Source organism: Microtus pennsylvanicus, chromosome 4 (genome assembly GCF_037038515.1).
Source record: "Microtus pennsylvanicus isolate mMicPen1 chromosome 4, mMicPen1.hap1, whole genome shotgun sequence".
NCBI lineage: Eukaryota > Metazoa > Chordata > Mammalia > Rodentia > Cricetidae > Microtus > Microtus pennsylvanicus.
Window position 1 is genome coordinate 74,496,077 of NC_134582.1, and position 20,382 is coordinate 74,516,458.

At 42.0% G+C, this 20,382-nt stretch overlaps 1 protein-coding gene across 3 annotated transcripts in view; it reads right to left on the reverse strand.

The window, feature by feature from the left end:
* Naa35 (N-alpha-acetyltransferase 35, NatC auxiliary subunit) overlaps nt 1-20,382 on the reverse strand; it is a 47,429-nt gene that overhangs the window by 5,239 nt on the left and 21,808 nt on the right. For all 3 annotated transcript variants that reach the window (XM_075969418.1, XM_075969420.1, XM_075969419.1), the window contains 8 exons: nt 19,221-19,399; nt 14,503-14,562; nt 13,109-13,215; nt 5,256-5,322; nt 4,953-5,051; nt 3,788-3,966; nt 1,041-1,177; nt 456-523 (listed from right to left, as the gene is read on the reverse strand). In XM_075969418.1, the coding sequence (XP_075825533.1) occupies nt 456-523; nt 1,041-1,177; nt 3,788-3,966; nt 4,953-5,051; nt 5,256-5,322; nt 13,109-13,215; nt 14,503-14,562; nt 19,221-19,399 (896 nt within the window). The remainder of the gene's footprint in view (nt 1-455; nt 524-1,040; nt 1,178-3,787; nt 3,967-4,952; nt 5,052-5,255; nt 5,323-13,108; nt 13,216-14,502; nt 14,563-19,220; nt 19,400-20,382) is intronic.

Below are 20,382 nucleotides of genomic sequence, written 5' to 3' on the forward strand. Positions count from 1 at the left end.
TCCAGGTCCCCTCTTGGTTTTGGGAACCTCAGGTGAGTCACCCCAGATCTTTCTGAATTGCCAGTCCAATCTAAGAATTAATGTCCACAGCCTTGTAAAACTGTCTGCTATTGCATACAGCAGCCATGCTGGAGTCTCCTCCTCCACACTGCACTGCAGGAGCGCTATCTGGCTGTGAGCAGTGCCAACTGTGTGAGTACACAGCTAGAGTGGAGTGAGGGAGCCTCCCAGATGGAAACAATGGGGGTGAGAGAGCCGGACGGTGGGGGCACCGTCTTTAATCCCAGCACTTATGAGAAAGGCAGGCGGATTTCTGTGAGTTCATTCAAGGCCAGCCTGGTTTACAGAATGAGTTCCAGGACAGCCAGGGCTACACAGAGAAACCCTGTCTTGAGAAAGAAGAAAAAGGAACGAGTGCAAAACATCAAGAGGTCTTTCTTGATTTCACCACTTACTTTGAACATCCCAGCACACATGTTCTGATAGGCCTGGCTCATTGTGATCTCTCGGCTCAATGGGCGAACTGTAATCAGAAACAAAAAATCTTCTGTACTCTTTCCCCTCTCCTACATTACTGTAGAAGAAAAACTAAATAAGAAATACCCCACTTATTTACTGAATGTAAACTCCACTTTGCTTCTCTAAATTTTATTTATAAATAAATCTTCTCTAAATTAAATCTATAAATAATACAACTGTGCTCTCTTACTAGCTAACACTATAGAATTTTGGCAAGACATAATGGTAGTCCCACTGAAACATCTGCTTCCTGGGGTTCTTAACTCTGTGATTACCTGTCCACACCAACACAGCAGCACAACTCAGGGTGGAGCCCTGCCTGCTCTCATCTATTCTGTTGGTACAACCTGTGTGCTTCCTCCTGCTCTAAGGCTTCTGGTGTACGAACTGACACCGGCACTCAGCCTCCTCCGTCTGTGCACGATGGTGAAGAGGACGGCAGACACCTGCAATCCCAACACGGGGCAGACTGGCTAACAGTGAGACCTTCGCTGAATAAGGAATGAGACCATCTACTGCACCTTTCTTTTTCTTCTTTGTTTTTTTGCTGCTACGGCCTTTCTGCTGCTCTTCCATTATCCTCTCCTCCGCCATCTGAGAGCCATCAGCACGGCTCAGGGTTGACATCAGCCATGCATAAAGGAATTCAGAGAGGTACCTTAAGGGTCACAAGGTATCAGTTAATGGCAGATATCTAAATGAGACAGCCTTACCAATACATTATTAATAATAATGAAAAGGTTTATTATTTCATACTGATGAGAGGAACTGAAGCCACAGCCTCAGAGACTAACACAAGCACATATTCCAATACGCCTTCAGCCCCATGTAGACAACTTTTGAAATGCTTTAAAGTTTGTAAAACACAGGGTTTTTTTGGGGGGAGGGGGAGAGTTTGATAAGTGTAGATCTTACAAGTGAGCATTGAAAGTGATCTCTCCCTTTCCACGTTTTACAACTTTTCAAAAGATTTCTGGATAATTATCTACATACATGCAAGTTAGAATACCCTTATTTTTTCATTATCAGGACACAATTCACCCCAGCCTATTAAATACTTGCTTTGCAAAGCAAATGAAAAAAATTAACTCAGAAAGTGTCAAAAATTATTGGCACTAATTAAAACTCACTCTAGAACTTTTAAAAACATCTATGTTTATTCACCTTGAATTTATTCAATAAACAAATGTAAAGCAGGATATCCTACGAAAACATTGTTCGAATTCAACCTAACAAGGCATCTAAGCCAGAAAAGCAGTTCAAATCTAGGAGACTGCATACTGTTTCCAGTATAACCAGCAACATGAAAAACTAAGGACTCATATAAATGAATAAAAACCAAAGATCAGGAAAATTTGAGGATGCCTATTCCCAAAACTGCACTGAAAGATGCAAGCCAGGCTCCAATATTAAAGCACATATAAAACAGAACATTTTAATGCCATCATCATGATGATGTGCATGTGTGTGCGGGTGACAGAGAGCACACATGGAGACTAGGGCACAGCTCTGTGCAGTCAGTTCTCCCTTTCCTCACTTCACGTGGGTTCTTGAGTTGAACTTAGGTCATCAGGCTGTATGGAAATTTATTTTACCTGCTGAGCCATCTTGTTGTCCAAAACAGAATCCTTTCAGCCAACAGAAACTATTACATAGGTCTTACCTTCTCAAGCTTTAGCACTATGGTTCCCACAGGTAAGGGATACACACATCTCATGAAAGAGTAGATAATATTAGCATACACTGAGGGTCTGCAATGTCTATTGCAAAGCTGCACAGTAAGTAACAGGTGATGTTTAACTGTCCATTATCTGAGGACAGATGGTGACGGGAAGGGATGACATGACTTTCAAACACTAGGTAAACATTTTTATTAGGAGCTTTACCAGCAGCGACAGTTACATTTAAAAAGAGCCAGAATGCTGACATTCTGTAACACTGGCCCTCCAACTGCCATCTCTGGGCCAGCAGCAGTACTCCCTGGGAAGTAGCTAGAAATGGAAATGACGGGCTCCCTCCCTCTGTACATCTACTAAACTCAGGGCTGACTGTAGACGAGGGAGTAGACAGCCATGGCAGATTCATCACTTGTTTCTGCTGCTCATTTCATAAAGGCCTATAAGACACAGGAACTACATTTATAAGCAAAGCACGATGATTCTGCAAAAAGTTAGGAGTTTGATCTGCAATTCCAGAGCCAACGATCCGTGTAGAACTTCCCAAGCAGCCCACTGGAGTTTCTGGATGTAGAATTAGAATTACAGCAAAGACCACGTGGGGTGGCTAGTTAGTTCTCACATTCAGTTTGCACAGCCTACATTGGCCTCTCAGAACCTCAGCGGCTCTTAACACAGTCATGTCAAATGTGGGGAAGGGAGAGCTTTCCCTTCTCAGGGTAGGGATTAAGTTAAACGAATTTAACCATGCGTTTAAAAAGCAAATACACTGAAGTGTAACAAACTTAAGCATTTGATGAACAGAAAACTGTTTAAAATGCCTCAGTCCTTTGACAGACGAAGATAACTCATCACTATACTGACTTTACTGTTTTCTATAGCTTTTCCATGGCTAGGATCCTCAAACAGCCTCTTCCTAGGAACCTTTATCTTTCCTTTAGTGAGGGGAAGAGCTACTCTACAGATGGTTCCTCACGGATTATGCTCAACGGGTGTGCAGTCATGATATCCCACAAGAAAGCTCCTTCTGCTGAGTGCGTCCACAGCATGGACTGTTGCTGCAGAAGTCACAGCAAACTGTGTTTACATTTCTCCACAGCTGAAAATAGAAGATGCTGAATTAACCCTTTTACCTTTATTAGTACCTTCTACAGAAATATGAAAAGGGGAAGAATGTTTTTAACAACAGTAAAGATGTGTTCTTTGACCTATTTTCAAAATAGTTTACCAACTGTGCCACAACTACAATAAAAATTCAGTGAAGAAGAAAATGTTGCAGGGGCCAGTGAGATGGCCCAGCTGGTCAGAGACTGCCAGCCTGACTTCAATCCCCAGAGCCTATGCTAAAAAAAAGTCAAGTATAGTCCCACACATCTGTAAGCCCGCCCTTCTCAGCTTGAGATGGCAGACAGCAGCATAACCTAGAACTTCTACACCACATAGCATGGAGACACCACCTCAACAAGGGGGAAGTAAAGCACCAACTCCCGGAAGCGTGTGCTGGAACACACACAGCACCCCAAACTGCACTCTTTGCAGACGCATGCTTAGACCCCGGCTCTCCCCTCACTGCTAGCTGCAACAGTCCTCACCAGTAGATATAGTAGTACTCATGCATGCTGTACAGCTCCAGCTCAAAGCCACTGAGCAGATACTGGATCATAATTCGAAGGTTATGGTAGAGGACCCAGGTTCCCAAACACGCCAGGTGCTGTCTCTGGGGCTCCTGCTTCAACAGCATAGTGTGAAGTGCTGCATCGACCTTCTCTGCCTGTCAAATAGTTATTTAGAGAACTTGAAAATATAAACATAAATGTAAATCTCACAACCCAAAAAAGTTTTGCTTTCAAATGCTTCTGGTCAGGCTTAAAGTTTTTATCCCACAATAATTAACATTTACCCAAATTACTCCCAAAATAATCATCCAGTTTCATGCAAGTTATTCTATCCAAAGTGGTGGTATAGACTTGTAAACCTATAGTACCATCAACCTATACCAGAGACTGAGACAGGAGTATCATATGAGCCCAACGGCTAAAAAATAAGCCTGACCAAACAATCAGGCCCTGTCTGAAAACAACAAGCCTCAACTTGTCATTTCAGGTCTTGTGGTATTAGTAATGGGAACCACTGTTGCCCACAAGTCAGCTTTAAACTGTTCCATTGTGGGGTAAACTTGCCATGAAACCATAGTTCTCTACAAATGCCACAATTTATTCTCACAAACAAAGACATGATTTAAGATATCTATAACTGGCCAGGCAGTGGTGGCGCACTCCTTTATTCCCAGCACTTGGGAGGCAGAGGCAGGCGGATCTTTGAGTTCCAGGCCAACCAGGTCTACAGAGCAAGTTCTAGGACAGCCAAGGTAACACAGAGAAACCTGTCTTGAAAAACTAAAACAAACAAACAACCCCCCCCCAAACCAAGCCAAAAATAAAACCAAACAAGCTGTCTATAAACTGTATTTTCCATTTCCTCACGGACATTTTCCTCTGAAGCATAACACTCGAATTTTATATGGAAAATAGACATATCAATAGTGAAAAAATAATCCTCTAATCATTGTTTTTGAAGAATTGCTTTTCAAAAGTTAAAAGTATGAGAAAACTGTCCCCACGTGACCTAGGATGGCCCTGAACTTGACCCTTCTGTCTCACACTCCCCAGTTCAGCGACTGTAAGTATGCACTCTTATGCATGCTACTCAGGTAGTCTATGACTTGCTGTGGTTCAGAAAAAGACACCTGGCTCTTACCTCATCTTGCAAGGTAGCAAACTCCTCAAGAATGTGACCCAGTTTGTCTCTCTGCCGAGCCCTGTTATGGCCATGGATCTGAACAAGACTACAAAACGGCTGTAAGACACAGAAAACTTGTTAACGGTCAACATGGAATTTCTTCATTCCAAAAAAATAATATGTCCGATTCTAAAACCTCGTTTAAACGCATATGCACATGTGGAGACATATACATACAATCACAGTGCTTATACTTCTTACATAACAGGTGTCCATTTTAAATTAATTCAATATCAAAACAACCCAAGCTGTAGTTCTTACCCGAACACAGTGGGTAACAAAGGAGTCGATACAGTCCTTAGCCTGGTGATTATTGTAGAGGCAACACCTGTAAGATAAGTCATATACTAACATCAAACTATGTATCTTAGACAAAAGAAGCAGTGATTACTATAGATGCTACTGGCAAAGAAAACAACCCAATACATTATAAAGTCGAAGAAAATTAGCACTATGTTAAACATCTCATATTACTGTGCTTTCCATATTTGTGTATGTGATCTACTAGTGAGAACAGGAACTGTCAAGTCCTATACTTCCCTGGCCTTTCATCACTTCCTCTTCAATAATATCCTCTTAGGAACCACAGAGTCTTAATTTCCAAGTCGCAACCTCACTTGCAACTAAGGGTTGTAAACACCACCTGTGCTCCCTGACCCTGTCTACTGTCTTTGTGAAGTGCTGTCCTTGCTCCTCATCTAACTGTCCCTGCCTTACAGCCTTTAAGGACTAGAGGAGCTACAGAGGCCAAACAGATACCAAGACCTTAAAGACAAACCGTGCAACGCCAGTGCTGTAGGATCTAAGGCAATGGAGGAAAAGCAGGTGAGACTTTCTCCTGGGGCCTTGATGGGAATTTGCCAAAGAGGAGCAATCTCATAAGCCTCAAAGAGAAGCAGAACCGTGCGGCCAGGAGGGAGCAAAGCAGAACACCAGGGATGAGGCAAGGGATCATTCAAATTAAAAAAATAATAATAATAAAAGAAAGGCTAGAAGACCCTTTGTGTCTTTAATTACCAAATAAAATTAAAAACCTTTCCGGTTCTACAAATAATCATCAAGCTTAAATCTAAGTAGCTGAGAGGAGGATGCTCACATATGCTCTGACAGACAGAAAGCACTGCCTGACAGCAGAGCAGAACTGATGAGGACATGGGGGTCACAGAGTACCCACAGGTGACCTCAAGACCCCAAGCATCAGCTGTGTTTGCTGCTGGTTTATGTCAACTTGGCACAAGCTGGAGACATTTTGAAAGAGGAAACTTTGACTAGGAAAATGCCCCTGCCAGGCTGGCCTGTAGGTCTTTACTGATTGATGACTGAAACCAGGGTGGCCGATGGTCCTGTGTGCTGTAAGAAAGTAGGCGCAGCAACCAGTAAACAGTGTTCTCCTGTCCTGTGCAGTAGTTCCTGCCCAGGGTTCCCTCAAAGGATGCAGTGTCACCTGACAACTGCAAGCTGAAATCAACCCTTTAGTGCCCAGGTAACTTTTGGTCATGGGGCTTGATCAAAGCAACAGAAACCCTAATGAATACACTCTGAAAGGAAAAAGGAGAAGAGAGGGAGACAATAGTCAAACAAGCAATAATGTGGAAAATGATCTGATCTGAAGAATTAATGGTAAGATATAGATAGAACTGGTTAAAAACCACATGTGACCATCCTAATAAAACTCCTGAAATCTTAAAAGAAACTCCAGTGAGCCAGAGGAAAATTTCCAATCACTTACAAAGGAAAGAAGAGAATTCTAAGTAGGAGAGAACCCAGGGTTTCGTGTATATGAGCCATCAACTCTAACATGACCAGACACGGTGGTGCATACCTGTAATCCTGGAATTTGAGGCGGAGGCAGAAGTTCTGTGTGGATTCAGGAAGAGTCTGGTTTACATACTGAAACACCGCCTCAAACACACACAACCACAAACCACTACTGAGCTCTAACTCCAGCCTGGCATCAGATTCTTACTTGTGACAACATACTAGTTCAAACCAGCGGAACTATAGCTATAGGTCATCACACTATGGCATCTGCCTGACACACTTGATTCTCACTATGTGTAGTGACTATATCCGTCTTTTCAGATGGCTGGGGGGGGGGGGGGGTAAACCTGAGATTGATCCTCTGAGCTCACAGAGTTAAAGTGGGGAATCAAACCCCACTAGTTGTTCTTGGACCTCCATCTGCATGCTGTGGCACAGGTTTCACCCACCGAATCTCAAAACGTTTTTATCACCAAGGGCAATGAATGAATAACAGTGTTCCCGAGGACACCGGGTCAGTTTCCTGCAGGTCTCTGGCACGTCTGGGGCTGGTGAGTACTATATAACCCTTTCTGTTATCCGGTGTTTGGTGACAACTGCAGTCACAGGACTCCACGGGGAGTCACAAGCCATGGTTTGAGAAGCTGCTATGTAGAGTATGGGGCCTCAGTCAGAACTTACTGCTCTGCGCATCTCTATTCTGCAGACATCTGCAGAGATGGCAATAGTGGTGCAAATACTGATTTGAAGGTTGCCAATGAATCTGAGCAAACAGGAAATCTGTAAACACAAAGTCATAAACACTCCACTATTTAAATGTCAAAAAGTGCAACCATGCACAGGATAGGTGTGTAGAGAGGCTTGTCACACAGGAAAGGCCAAGTCCAAATGACAGGATTTCTGCACTCTGAACAATGCCACACATGTCACTAATGAACAAGATATAGATCATCTGGGCCAGACTTTCAGTCTCATATACCAAAGGCTAGACTACAGGGGAATGAGTGTGTTGTACTTATAGTAGGACTTATATTTATTTTTTTGTATTTGTTTTTTAGAGACAGGGTTTTTCTGTGTAGCCTTGACTGTTCTGGAACTTGCTCTGTAGACAAGGCTGGCCTCAAACTCACAGAGATCCACCTGCCTCTGCCTCTCACGTGTCGGGATTAAAGGTGTGTGCCACCACCACCGCCCAAATATTCAGAGTTAAGTAGCATCAAGTAATTTCAATCACTTTGGAAAGCAATTTAACAAAACAAAATTGAAGATGCATGTAGTCTTAGGATCCATTATTATTATAACTATAGCTTACATGCACAAAGAGATATATTCAAAGACATTCACATAGCAACAATTTTAAAAGTGAAAAATTAAACACAAATATCCAATTGTAGAATAGCAAAATAACTGAAGAATGTTCAGAGTGAACTTTCAAAAATCAGGTTTTATACCTGCTAGGCATGGCTGCACATGCCTGTAATCCTAGCACTTGGGAAGTGGAGGTAGGAGGATCAGAATTGAAGAGCAGCCTAGGCTACATGAAACTCTGTCTCAAAAATACAAAACAAAGAAAAGAAATAAAGTTTTATACAGGTCATTTTTAAACAGGCATTAAAACACAAATAAGGACAAAGAACTAAAGTGGCAATATGTATGTACATCTTTAAAACTAGAAATAAGCTAGAACCCTTTTATGGACATGTTTAGTAAGCGTACACCAAGCTGCAGTGCCTCTCAGGGCAGAAGGAAACAATAGCAGGGAGGAATGGCCTTCACGCACACAGACAGGACCAGGGGGTAAAATACAACTAAGAACTGGCGAGGTGGTACACACCTTTGATCCCAGCACTCAGGAGGCGGAGGCAGGTGGCTCTCTGAGTTTCAGTCCAGATTGTGAGACCTTGTCTCAGAAAGCAAAACCTAAGACTTTATTTGCCCTTTGTGTTGTCTGTCTGTCTCTCTCTGTCACACAGACACACACACACACACACACACGACTGTTGCCAAGGGCTGGTGGTAGTGACAGAAGAGCAGATGGATAGCAGATAACAACCATTTTCTAGTAAGAAAAAGACAAGATCTATAAAAATGAAAAACAACATTTTTCTAACTATTCTAAGTTAGAAACAAGTAATTTCCATGATATATTATTCATGTTAACATGTAATGGATTTAGTATCACTTTTAAATTAATTAAAAATATTTTTAAAGTAACTTTTAACTTCTAAAACAGTACCATCAACAGGTTTGACCAATGTGACACAATCTATTTGGTTCCTTAATTATTTTTAGAACAAAGAGGTTAAGAACTACTGCTGTTTCCAATGTATTTGTGCAGTATAATTCACGAGGCCCAATCCAAAGAGTTGTTGGAGCTATCAGGAAATTTCTCCTGTGTGTGTGTGTGTGGGGGGGGGGGCACGCTCAATCACTCTTGCACACACACGCGCACACACACACACACACACACACACACACACACACACACACACACACACACATCACTGTCTCCAAAATGAGGGGAAGACCATGGAAGGTGAATTACCGGTCTAAACACACACACACACACACACACACACACACACACACACACACACACACACACGCGCGCGCGCGCGCGCGCGCGCCTGATGACTGTCTAATTACTTCTCAAAGACCTCATGTTTCTAAGAACCATCACACACTGAGTTATAGTACTAGCTGCGATTCTTGGAGAAAGACAAGATACAAACATTTCACGCAAAACAGCAGCACTCATACACAGAAGGGACAATGTAGCAGAACTTCTAAATTAAAAAGAAAAGGGAAATTAATAAGCACGATCAAACCAGGAAAAGGAGAGTAAAGAAAATACACAGTAAGATACTTAACTGTTACAGTAAATATTGAAAAGGCTAATGTTTTTAATAAATCTGGACTAACAAGGGAAAAACACCTGAGCAAAGCATGAAAGCACATTTCTAAACAAGGTTATAAAAAGGTAAGCTTGTTGAAGAACCAGCCTACCTTAACCATCTTATAGAATAGACAAACTAGGTTCATTCCTGTTTCTCAAGGACTGGCTATGCCCCACTGTTAGCTACTCTAGTCTGCTGTTCCAGAAATGGCCATCATGCCTTTGTTTCAGGGGGTCATTACGAATAACTTGTTATCTTCATGTTCTGCCCCTGTAACCCTGTCTATTTTGCCCACCACCAACCCCCCCCCCCCCCATTTCGAAATGCCCTACTTCTGAGCTGTATAAACTTTGTCTTCTTCACAGCCAGGGCTGCTCTCTAAAATCCTAACTTGGGGTGAGACAGCCCGCTGGCCGGTCTCAAGGGCAGCTCTAAAATAAAGCTTGCTTTAATCTAGTTGTGGAGTTGGTCTTTCTCCTAGCAGTTTTTAGGTTTAACATTTGTATATAAAGGGATACACACAATGAAAAACAAGACAAACATAAAATAAGAAAGCAGGACTGATAGTTTTAGCATGAAATAGTGGCACTTCAGCTACAAGCATTAAACACAGTGTGGGACAGACCACTGTCCTAGTTAGAGCAGTGTGACACGGACAAAGCAGGCATGATTAACAATGCAAAGGGAATCTAGCAAAAAGCATTTGGTAGCCTAATCTCACTGAAAACTATTACATACACACATACAGACACATCCATAAATTTGTATTTACATACTCTTTCGAATCAGGTAAATAAAGTGAGAGAGAAACCGAACAATTCAAGTTTAATCAAAATGATGAATACCAACTGCATTAAAATAAGGATTTCTTTTGTATGTTATAAATATGAAAATCAGTCATGCTCTTAATCATCCAATACTCAAAGTCCCTGTTCAATTTTCAAAGTCCAGAAGGCAGAGATGAAATGAAATCACAAACATAAATACTTGGAAACAGAAGGTGACAGCAGGAGGTCCCAGGGACACACAGGAGCCCATGAAGGGAAGGGAGAACAGGCAATGCTGGACATCCCTCAATGACAGAATTTAATAGCCTAGGGGTCAAACATTTTAATCTTTAGCAAAGTGTAAACTCGTGGAAGAAGTTTTAGCAGACAGGAGGACAACCTCTAGACTGCCAGACTTGTTTACCACCAGAAAGAAGAAAGCAAGCTGTCTCCTCTCAAAGGCAGATTTAAAGTGGCAGAGCAGTCTAAGCAAAAAGTACCTACAGGTGCACTGCATGACTGATTTTCAAAATCCACAGTGTGTTTAGATGTAGAGGAAAACCACTTTGATAAGGGTCAGAGAGCAAAGGATATAATGGGCAATTCCGAGGAAATCTGGCCAATAAATATTCTCTCAGGTTAACGTGAGGTTTATCATTTGTCAAAAGAGGGCATTCAACAACTATTATTGGTTATAATGCCCCAACGTGAACTTTCATTTCTTCCTATATCACAGTACTGCAATGTAGTACAGAAATGTAACAGTTTTTTAGAATGCAATCTCACTCTTAAAATTATACGAGGGGCTGGAGACATGGCTCAGCAGGTAAGAGAGCTTACTTCGCAGGCACGCGAACCACATTGATTCAGAGCACCAAATAAAAGGAGTCAGGCACTTTCCCAGTGTCAGGGTGGAAGTTTGGAGAAATAGACAGGAGGCTCTCTGGGCTTGCTGTCCACTAGCCTAGACAGAAAATGGAGCGCTCCAGGTTCAGTGGGAGACTATCTCATGAGGATAGCACACAGAACAACAGAGGATGGAAAACACTCTACCTCTACACACACAGGTTTGTACACCTGCAGACACATATGCAACACATGTAAGTGTACACACCCACACCCACATGTGCATGCACACACGCATACATACACACAAACAACATTTTTAGTAGCTCTATTCCTTGGAGCATATTCCTAATTATGAAATGTTTGGCAGCTACTAAAAAAGTAGATAGAGTAATTTGGTACAGTCACGAAAAAAATGTTTTGTTTCTTCGGTCTTTTGAGATAGACTCAGTATGGTAGCTCAGGCTGACCTCAAACTTACTCAGTGGCATAGACTTGCTGTAAACTCAATATCCTGCACAGCCTTCCTTATGCTGGGATCAAGGGCTGTGCCACACCTGGCAAGAATGAAAGAGTTTAAAAAAAGCAACCCACAAAGAGATTTTCTGTACCTTATTCAATCACTGCATCATCAACTTTCTGAGTTGCCTATGAGACCAGTTTTCTTCCTTTTAAACGATACTCCTTCCCCCTCCCACTTACCACACACTTTACAAAAGCACTTGACACACGAGTGTCATGCTATTCCATCCATCCTCTCCTTCACTTCTCCACTCAGTCTACAAATATTTACTGGGTGTCTATTGCATGCTAGTCTCCGGTGTCACAGCTAGCATCAGTCAAAGCATGCTGTGACACAACAGTCACAACCACTGTCCCAGTGAGTGGAGTTTATGTCCTCACTGGGGCAATGGAGAGAGCAGCACAACAACACAGCAGGGCACTGTAGGAGAGAAGCAGGGAATGAGGAATGAGGTGGGCTTTAAGACAGCACTCACCAATGAGACACTCAGCAGACTGAGGGGAGCAGGTGCAGAGCTCTGGATCCCCATCCTTCACCCTTTATAAATCCCAGCAAGAGAAAACTCCCAAACAGCAAGAAAGTCAGTAAGTATGTCTGGGGGCAGAGTGAACAGCAAGAACAGGGAGATGAGGCTGTAGAGCAGGAGACAGGACATGGATCTACTCCAGAGCACACGGGTCTTCTGGGCTGAATTACAAGACCACTGCCTGTATGGTGACCATGAGGTGGAATGATAGTTGTTATCTGCAGTCTCCCAGAAGGAAAGGCTGAGGTTGTAACCAACACTGTCTACAGAGCTTCCTTCAGGACTGGACAAACTCTCATCCAGTGGCATGCATGCCGCCCGACTTCCTCTTCATGTCCTTCTTGCCTACAACACTGTTGGCTTATCCTGGTAATATCCAAAATATATTTACATGAATACTGATCTCAAGGTCTGTTTCCAGGAAACCCAGACACAGGGAAACTACCAGTTTTACATGGCATGTGGCTTAATTTATCTTAACAAGTCATGGTGAGAATGCTGAAGCATTAATATTTCATGTATGAAAATACATGTCATATTCCCATGCTTTTATAAATGCTGGGTTCTCTGTACGAAATGACTCAGTTCTTCCCGTTCTGCTGGAAAAAATAAGAAAGCCCTACTCATCTCTCAAAGCACCAGCTCAAACAGCTGCATGCCAGCATCCTAGGCTCTATGACAGGAGGGCAGTCTGAACAGCAGTGACTGCACGAAGAGGCAAGGCCTCGGCTGTAAGGAGTACAGAGAAGCTGGTGTTCACGAGCACACAGTACAGCACCTCTAGCAACACTTACTTGGGGGAGAGCACCGGAGGACTGACAAAGGACCGAAGGGCGTCTTTCACCATGTCTTGCATGAGGTGAGTTCCAAAGACCTTTTTGTTATCCACGAGGAAAGTGGTCTTGAAACAAGTATGAGACATATTAGTGTCACTACCGCTGCCATATGCAGCTGTCACCACTGAGACACACAGACTACCTGTAATACTGCAGAGGACAAAGGAACTAAATTTCAAAAACAGGTAGATACTTTATAAAATCAGTTTGTAAATCCTTTAAAAATTTTTTTATTTCATGTGTCTGGCTATGTGTCTGTGCACCATGTGCATGCATGCCTAGAGATCAGATGAGGGCATCAGATCTAGGATAATAGTTACAGATGGTTGAGAGCTGCCTCAAGGGTGCTGGGAATCCAAATCACATCCTTTGGAAAAGCAGTCACCTCTTAGCCACCAAGTCATCTCTGCAGCACCCTAAATTAATCCTTATTTAATGTGCACTTTGAAACAGATTAAATAACACGTACAAGTATAAATTTCTTAAGTCACCAGCACTCGGGAGGCAGAGGCAGGCGGATCTCTGTGAGTTTGAGACCAGCCTGGTCTACAAGAGCTAGTTCCAGGACAGGCTCCAAAGCCACAGAGAAACCCTGTCTCGAAAAACCAAAAAAAAAAAAAAAAAAAAATTCTTAAGTCAAGAACAACAGTGTTGAGCTGAAGGAGTCAACAGATTGAATTACAATAGACATATGAACATATCTGAGCATACAACTGGAGGCCCAAGGTTGATACCAGGAATTATCCTGGATCAGTTGCTCTTCTGACTCACTGAAGCAGGGGCTCTAATCAAGCCCAGAGCTCATGACTGTGGCTAGTGTTACCAGACAGTTTGCTCTGGGGACTCCCTGTCCCTACCTTCCAAGGCTAGAATTAGAGGCAGCCACCATACCCACCCAATAATCCTATGGGCTCAGTGATACAAGCTCTGGCTGTAAACTTGTGCAGCAAGTACTTTAACCACAAGCCACATGTCTAGCCAAGTTTATTTAATTCAAAATGTTTCCAGTCTCCCTCAAAACGTGTGATCTGTGAGTTACTGGTGCACTTTTTAGTTTCACAATATTTAGAATACTCCCCCCAGTTACCTTCCTCTTCTTGAATACTACCTTGACTCTAATTGGGTCAGAAAGCAAGTGCTCTTCGTGATCTCACTTGTTAGAGAACTCCTGAGGCTTATCTTATGACCAGCATAAGCCCTGAGTCAATGTTTCAATGAGCTGGGGACACAGCAATGTGGCACTCACAGAGCAAGTGCAGGCCGAGACAAACAAAACAAGGCAGCGCCACCTAGGGGACACCTTTAACAGCAGCTACATTTTGTTCATCCATCAATAAAAGAGTGAAACTTACTTGCAACAAAGATCTTGAAAGAACACATGGTGACTGTTCACTAAATTCACAGAAAAAATCCTAATAGATATAGAAAAAGCAGTATTGTTAATAGATTAAACAAAAGCTGGGGATGTTTGCATATAAAGTATAATTTTGTTCGGAAATAGTATCCTATTAATGTTAAAATAAGATAAAGAATTAAAAGTCAGTTTATAGAAAATGTTTAATTATACCAAGGGCTAACAACAGAGTCTGCAAACCCTTTTCAAGATCTGACCAAAACACACATCCTCATTAAATTTGTACACCAAGAAAACAATATCAACAGTAACTAGGTGATAATGAAACTTTAGCTATTATTTAAAAAAAGTAAGTACTGGGGGTGAGGGGTTCAGTGGTCAAGAGAGCACATTCTCTGTGAGGCCCCAACCATGTTTCTCGGTACATTCGGAGCTCACAACCACAACTGCTTACAACTCGAATTCCAGGGGGATCTGACACCACTAGCCTTCAAGGACACATGCATTCATGTGTACATACCCACACACAGAAAACACATATACATAATTTAAAGTAATAAAAATAAATCTTAAAATACACAAAACATTAATATTTAAAAGCTGAGAGACAGTGGCTAGTTTATTATATTTTTTCAACCTTTCCATTTTTATTAAGTGAAAATTTTAATACTTGAAATGATTAAAGCTAGGCATGTGGACTTTGTAATGCCTATGAATTGCTGCAGACTGGCAGTGAGGATAAAAGAGATGTGTGTTCCCAGGAGATGTCACCATGGAAAGCAGGTATCACAGACAGCCTGTGGCTCCATTTAGCTTCCAAAGCAGAGTATGAATCTTCCAAGAACAACACTTAGCAATATCAGAGACGGCATTAGAAAAGCCATCATAGCATCAGGGCAAAGCTGTAGTAATCAGGGACTCTGACATCCCTGATCGCTGTGAAAAGTGTCTAACATACACGACGGCAAAGGGAAGGAGGGTAACTCACCTAACTCCTGCCTACTTAGTCAGTTTTCTTTTTCTCCTTTGGTATTCCCTCTAGTTATGACCCCTGCTATAACATCCATGCAGTGCGTTAACTCCTTTGGTATTCCCTCTAGTTATGACCCCTGCTATAACATCCATGCAGTGCGTTAACTCCTTTGGTATTCCCTCTAGTTATGACCTGCTATAACATCCATGCAGTGCGTTAACTCCTTTGGTATTCCCTCTAGTTATGACCCTGCTATAACATCCATGCAGTGCGTTACCTCCTTTGGTATTCCCTCTAGTTATGACCTGCTATAACATCCATGCAGTGCGTTACCTCCTTTGGTATTCCCTCTAGTTATGACCTGCTATAACATCCATGCAGTGCGTTACCTCCTTTGGTATTCCCTCTAGTTATGACCTGCTATAACATCCATGCAGTGCGTTAACTCCTTTTAGAGGAAACACACCTACACTCTCCGGTTACACCTGCTGTCGTCACAATCACTCTAGCTCCTTTACTGGCTTCTCTTCTTCAGTCTAAATTTTAAGTATGCTTTTCTTCAGCTACTTATACCCCAGACATCTTAGCTAGGTTTCTACTCTGTGATGAAACACCAGAACCAAAAGCAACTTTGGGTAGGAAAGGATTTATTTGGCTTCATATGCTTTCACTTCACTCTGCATCACTGAAGCAAATCAGGCCAGGAACGCAAACAGGGCAGGAGTTGATGCTGAGACCATGTAAGGATGCTGTTTATTGCCTTGCTCCTCATCGCTTGTTCAGCCTGCTTTCTTATAGAACCCAGGGCCTCCAGTCTAGGGAAGGCACAATGAAGAATGGGCTGGGCTCTCCTCCATCAATCACAATTTAAAATGTCCTACAGCTGGATCTTGTGGAGGTATTTTCTCAGCTGAGGTCCTTCTTTTCAGACATCAGCTTGTGTCAAGTAGACACAGTGAGCATGTGCATATCTGCATGCTGTACTGAGCATGCTACCAAACCCTATCTTCTATGTCTGTGAGGGCACACAATGGACATATATCCTTAAACGTAAAACTGACATTCACTAGACACACTGTCTTGTTGTGGAATATCCCTTTACACTATGTGAAGATATGTCACTGTGGTTTAATAAAAACCTATAACAGTCAGTAGGTAGGAAAGATTTTTAAGGCAGAGAGAATGCTGGGAAGAAGGGTGGAGAAGCAATGAGATGCAGAGCGAGCAGGATGGGCAATGCAGAGATGAGATAATAAAGAAAAGCAGAAAATAAATTAATAGAAATGGGTTAATTTAAGTTGTAAAACTAGTTAGAAACAAGCCTAGCCTGAGTGTTCATCATTAACAAGAAGTCTCTGTGTGGATATCTGGGAGCTGGTAGGCAGGACAGAAAAATCAGTCTCAACTGTTTAGTGGCTGAATGGCATTTATTTTACTCATAGAATGGACAGTCACCACTAAAAATTTAATATTTCATGTTTCTCAAGTCATAAATAGTGCAACAAATATACTCTAATGTGTGTGTGTGTGTGTGTTTGTGTGCATGTGAGCACACAGCTGTGAATGCATGTGAAGGACAGACGTCAATATTTGGTCTCTTCATTGATAGTTCCCTGAAGCACAGCTAATAAAAACTCAAGACAGAGAAACTGTAGTTCAACCTGAAGATCCAAAAAGCAAACAGCCAGTTACTGGCTCTTACCTCTACTTCAGTCCAAAAATGGCGATCCTGCCTCCAGAAATCTCAGAATGGGACCGAGACTGAGTCTGCTCCCATTTTATAATCCTCTCTAGAGCTGGGATTAAAGGCATGCACCACCCGGTTTCTACGGCAAACTAGTGTGGCTACTGGGATAAAGATGTGTGTTACTGCGGCCTGGTCTGTAAGGCTGGCCAGTGTGCTGTTTTACACTCTGACTTCAGGCAGGCTTTATTTACTAAAATAAAAATGAAATGCCACTACAGCTCTCCGTCTTATTGAAATAGGGTCTCTCACTGAGCCTGGAGCTATACCTGTCAATCTGGTTTGTTTTCCTTATATGTAACTACGCCTTGCCACCTGACACTTATCTGAACCTCGACAACGGCAGACCTGCGCACAGCAGACACAGACTGTTAGCCCTTTCCCTCCCTCTCTCCCTAGCCACACTGCCCACCACGCACTGCCTGATGCCGTTCAGAGAGGCACCTGTCCTCCCTTACTATGTGCTCTTAACACAGCCCCAGCAGCCCAGGCCTGGCTCCCCCAGCTCCCTCTACTGACAAGGCAAATCAGAGTCCCTAAGGATGGAAGAAAACTAAGGAGTTACACTGCTGTGCTAGTATGTCACTAGGGATGAGTCACACTTGACCCAAGAACAGACAGTATAATGATGGTTGAAAGTTAAATTAATGGTAACTATTTTAATGTGTACGAAAAAGATCAATAAATAACTATTGGGAAACCTGCAAAACTAGGAAATTGTGAGTCTAAGTATTAAGAAAAAATTAAGAGCACTGCAGAAATGTATGGGAAGCATTTGCTGTGTAATAGTCTCAAAACAGACCTTTCCCTTGCTTATTGTTTTGCCTTGAGCTAAGGTCTTATTACATAGCCCAGGCTAGCCCAAAACCCAAGCTTCTTCTGCTTCAGTGTCCCTGGTGCTGGGATTAGAGCCACTCACCAACGAGATTTTAGCTTTGTTGGGCTTCCAATTAGAAAGATGTTCTCACTCAACAAAGACAGTACATGTTGTATAGGTTTACATAAAAAGGTTTCATCTTTGTACTGTCTGTCTGTTATAAAGGCAAAATAATAAAAATGACCTAAATGTAATTTGTTATGAATGGACTAAATACTAGTCATGTTATATAAGCTTACAGTGGGATATGTCTTCAAAAGAATGTAGAAATATGCATATTTGCTGATATAAAAAGAAGCATCAAGCCGGGCGGTGGTGGCGCACACCTTTAATCCCAGCATTCAGGAGGCAGAGGCAGGCGGATCTCTGTGAGTTTGAGGCCAGCCTGGTCTACAAGAGCTAGTTCCAGGACAGGCTATAGAGAAACCCCATCTTGAAAAACAAAACAAAAAGACAAAGAAAAAACCCCAAAAAACAAACAAACAAACAACAACAACAACAACAAAGAAAGCATCAGTAACACAAAAGATTTCAAGAGAACAAAACAACAAACAGATTACCAAGCACCATGATCTCATGTTCATATGCAAGAACACTAAAAACTCAGATCTGGCAACACAAGTCCGAAGTCTCCACTATTTAGGAGACTAGGGCTGAAGTCCCACGTTCAAGGCCTGGCTGGACCACAGAGCCAGTCAATGCCAGCCTGAAAAATTTAGTGAGAGCCTATCTCAAAGTAAAGAATTTAAAAAGGGCTGGAAACATAGCTCAGAGGTGGAAGACTAACCTAGCATGTATGGCATTTAAGAACAACTCTCTTTATATTCTCTACTTCTCATACACACACACGCCCATATATACACATACACACAGAGAAAGTATCTTGAAGGCAGAATCTATAGTTACCAAATCCTATTCCTACAATTTGGGTGATTTACCTAGTGTCTTAAGTTCAGCTTCTCAATTTCTAAAAATGTCTCAAATCCTTACGAAAATTAATTGTGTTACGTGTGTGCGTACACACTCTACCCCAAAGTTACTTACTGTTCTGTCAGTCTGTCTCTAGAGTGGCAAACTATCCTCTTACTTCACCAAAGCTCCAGAATACAGTTTTATACTTACCAGAATACAATGTAAATTTGGTAAGGTCACAACTTCACAGACTGTTTTGATTCTGTCTACTAATCTTGAGAAATAGTTGACCATTTCTTCTCTTTTAATTATTTTTGCATAGCGAGGGAAGGTGGGTGGAAGTAGTCTCTGGTTAACGAGGGGCTCAAAACCCATCATAATGGGATGGTCTATAGAAGAAAGAGGAAAGTAATATTTCCAGTATCTTTCTGGATTTTAAGATGAAAACTATTAAATATAAAACAAAAAAGCCCAAATTTTAAAGCCATTTCCAAATTCTAATCACAAAAGTCTAATAAATTTTATAATTTACAACTAATTTATGTATCCATATATAAATTTGAATGAGATTTAGTAACATCAAATTGTACTTCCTAGCTACATGAAGGTGGTAGATGTTAGAGCCAAAGACTATAGCAGCAGGCATTCAACAAAGGCTAGGGATAACAGCTGAGTCTGATCTCCAGTCTGAGAGCAGACCTAACGTCTACAGCTGCCTGGAGGGTCACCAATAAGTGACTAGCCAACCAGTTCTAAGTCCAACGGCCCTCCTAAAACAACAGACTTTCCAGAATACAACACTGAATGACCTGCATCTTGACAAACATGGCTATACATGGTTTTATATGTCTTATATAACGTCTCTTTCTTGGAAGTAGCTTACATGAATCATCCTTATACAAGACCAAGACAAGAGCAGACTCTCGGATGAAAACCTCAGCCCACAAGCTTTCTTCTGAGCTGTTCAGTGGGCATTTCTACTTGGCATCCCACATCTCAAAAGGCAATTTCATGCACCGTGTTTCTCCTAATCGTACCCTCTCAGACAAGAGGAGCTTCGCCTTCAGGTGCTTCACCTAGTTTCCACTTAAATCAGTTAACTCTTAAGGATCCTAATGCCTATTGCTGCTTCTCTTGCTTCACTCTGACACTATGTATGACTGCTCCTTTACTAAATTAATCCTATGCACTGCCATCTCAATTTTCTATGTGCAATACAGTCTTTTTCTACCACAAAAGCCTAAAAAATGTGTGTGTGTGTGTATGTATGTATGTATGTATGTATGGATGTGTGCCTATAAGAATTTATGTGAATCATGTGCATTCAGGAGCATGGAGTCTAAAGACTGACCCCTGGAACTGGAGTTACAGG